Raw genomic sequence first — 3,374 nt, 5'->3', positions numbered from 1 at the left:
ACCTCCCTCATCCACTAGAGACTTGTATCCAACATTCTCAGGAGAAGGAAAAAATAAATAAATTATTAAATGCTCTCTCTCTGTGCCCACCTATTCAGACACAAAGGCATGAAAAGAGCCACCAGTCTACATGTCTTTCTTTGGACAAACTAAAATGTCAGCCCCTTTGCCTTGCCAGGATGTGATTAGTTCCACCTTTCCTATTAGTGCCAGCTAATTTTGTGTGAGGCACACGCCCATGTTTCATTTATCAGCACTCCCGATTGCCTGACTCCTCATGCTTGCGTAGGCTGATAGATGGGAATGGGTCCCGGGGCGAAGATATCCACCCATAGTGCTTTCTCCACAGGCAAACGGCAGACGTCCATTTCAGAAGAGCTGCATGGCAAGGCAACATATTTGAATGCAATTACCGACTCGAACCAACGTACCTTTATATTGCTGGATGATACAACTGGAAGTTGAGAGGGGACTGGTGTGGTATCTCTTGACTCAAAAGGCCCCAGTGACCTTTAAAGGAGAAATTAAAATGGTATTCCAGCTTTGGCTGGGTCCTTGTTTCTCATTTGTGTTTTCATAATAAAGCATATGTGCTCTTCAAATAAAGCACCCTTATCATCCTCCCACCCTACCATAACTATTCCAACTAAATATCCAAACAACTAATTCAATTATGACCAAACTCATTATAACAGTGTCTTAATAATGGAGCTATAATTAGCTTTTATGCACAGTAGGATCATTTCATGATAAGTAGGTTTATGGTCTCATTCTCTGACTGACCCACCTTGTTCTTTGCCTTCTTCCTGCAGGCAGTCGACTGCTCTGTTTGGTGCTGTGTCTTCAGTTAGTGCGGGTGGTGAGCAGCTGCCCAGCGAAATGCGTGTGCTACAGCGAGCCAAGGCCGACGGTGGCCTGCCAGCAGCAGGGCCTGCTCTCCATTCCCACCGAGATCCCCGTTCGCAGCCAGCGGATTTTCCTGCAGAGCAACAAACTGACTGTGGTGCGTTCCACCAGCTTCAGCTCTGTGCACAACCTCACCGTGCTTTGGATGTATTCCAACAACATCAGCCACATCGAGGCCGGGGCCTTCTATGGCCTGGAGAGACTGGAGGAGCTGGACATCGGCGACAACAGCAATCTTCGGATCATCAGCCCTTCGGCGTTCCGGGGCCTGACCAGACTGCACACTTTGCACCTGCACAGGTGCGGCCTCTCTGAGCTTCCCACTGGGGTGTTCCGTGGCCTCTTCTCACTTCAGTATCTCTACTTACAAGACAATAACCTCCTAGCCCTGCACGATGACACTTTTGTGGATCTGGCCAACCTCACCTACCTGTTCCTGCACAACAATAAGATCAAGGTGGTGACGGACCACATGCTGCGGGGGCTGACCAACCTGGACCGCCTGCTCCTGCATCAGAACCGCGTCGTTCATGTGCAACAGCATGCCTTCAGTGACCTCGGCAAGCTCACTACCTTGTTCCTCTTTTACAACAACCTCACCATGCTGAGCGCGGAGGCCATGGATCCACTGTTGTCGCTCCAGTACCTGCGGCTCAATGGGAACCAGTGGATTTGCGACTGCCGAGCCCGGCCGCTGTGGGACTGGTTCAAACGCTTCAAAGGCTCCAGTTCTGAGCTGGAGTGTCACCTTCCCATGGCCCTCACAGGGAAGGACCTGAAACGACTTAAAAGCAACGACCTGGAAGGATGTGTCGACACTAAGACTCGCTCCGGAAAGTTCCACTCCCTCGATGATCCCTTAGGAGAGAGCATTCCAAGGTGCTGTCTTTCAGATAATGACAAATCCTCCATCATCTCCAGCAAGTCTCTCCCGGACCCCTCATCTTACAACAGCCGCCAGATCACAAACAACCCACAAAAAGAGAAGGAGAACATATCCAGGACAAAGGTCCGGGAGGTGGAACGGATAAAGAATGATACCCGCAGCAAGCAAGGAGTAAGTCTCAATGATGGGCCATTGGGAACCCTTTCCAACAACCTCGATCAGTCCATGAACAAACTCAACCCTGAACTGTTAGATGACCTGGAACCTTCTACAGCACCATCCAAAAAGAAAAAAAAGTGCTCCAAAAAGCCCAAATCAGATCAGTCGTGTTTGAAGGGCCATGGATCTACATTTAGAGCACTGGGCCTTCTCTTTTTCCTCATGTTCTGGTTGTCCTTAATCATGTCTTAATTTAAACAGGACCAAATTCTTGGATCATTTTTGCTCTTGACAATGGCACACACAAAAAACAGTAACCCACAAAGGCAGGCAAAGACTGTAAAAAGGGGAGTTGAAGGGAGTGAAGCTGAGAATAAACGATAAAATATGAAGCTAAAGACACACTTAAAGAAATGGATGCCTTTACAGAACCCATATGATCTAATGTATATAAGAACTCAGTGCCCAAATGTTTGTTCTATGTACTTTTAAATGTGCTGTGTTTAAGCAACACTGCAGAGAGAGTCCTCCTCCCCTTTACCTGCAAAAGCTTACACTGATCAGAACGTGACTACTGTAGACAACCCACTGAAAAAAAAAGTAAGAAAATAAAAAACAAAGTGATAAACCACGACCAAATCAGAGAGCCAGAAGCACAGTGAATGTTGCAGGTATGAGCTGAAGATGTGACTTATGTTCCAAATAGTTTTTTCTTCACAGATTGATACTGTTATGTTTTTTTATGATTATAAGTATTTCAGTAAAGACAACTGTTTGATTTTCCCCAAAACATGCAGATTTCTGTTTGCGTCACATGATTTATACAGGTGGCATCTGTTGAAGGAATGCTGTCTAATTGTTCACTGAGATTGCGATGGAATTATAGATATGCATTTTATTTTACTGGTGTACAAGCATAAATATATTACAAATAAAATATCTCATTTTGTATAGCTGGTTATTATGCACTATGTCATTACACCCTTAAATGATTGGTTTTAAATGATTGGTTATTGGGATCATGTGTAGCTGAATAATAACACTGGGCAACAAATGTTTTGCTTCACAAATTAAAATAAGTAAAATAAGTTTAACTTGTCATACTTTTCACACTGAATTTGAATCTGTTTTTAGAATTATTCTGTAACATGGTTTTTTGTGTCATGTATGGAATTTTTCTATAACACAATTTTATGATAATTATTTATCACATTCATGAAAAGGCTGTTATTACACTTAAAATATGTACAAATGTACTTCTAAAATGTACAGCGTATGATTTTTGCCTATATTGGGTCTCAGAAACATCCATCTTCAATGTCCACATAGAGGGACTCCACTTTCCTTGGTATTGCTTTTCCATACTGTTTATAATGAACAATATGGGAACAAAAAAGAAACCGGGTGACGGACAAATTCTAGA

The 3,374-nt window shown here is 43.8% G+C and overlaps 1 protein-coding gene across 1 annotated transcript in view; it reads left to right on the top strand.

The window, feature by feature from the left end:
• The window catches only part of rtn4r (reticulon 4 receptor), a 49,702-nt gene extending 46,798 nt beyond the window's left edge, over window positions 1-2,904 (top strand). Inside the window, exon 2 of the mRNA XM_027010601.2 lies at window positions 813-2,904. Within this exon, the coding sequence (XP_026866402.1) occupies window positions 813-2,203 (1,391 nt within the window). The 3' untranslated portion in view covers window positions 2,204-2,904. The remainder of the gene's footprint in view (window positions 1-812) is intronic.
• Window positions 2,905-3,374: the final 470 nt, after the last annotated feature.

This window comes from Electrophorus electricus, chromosome 9 (genome assembly GCF_013358815.1).
Source record: "Electrophorus electricus isolate fEleEle1 chromosome 9, fEleEle1.pri, whole genome shotgun sequence".
Lineage (NCBI taxonomy): Eukaryota > Metazoa > Chordata > Actinopteri > Gymnotiformes > Gymnotidae > Electrophorus > Electrophorus electricus.
Note: the sequence above shows the minus strand (reverse complement) of the source record. Positions and strands in the feature narration are given on the sequence as shown.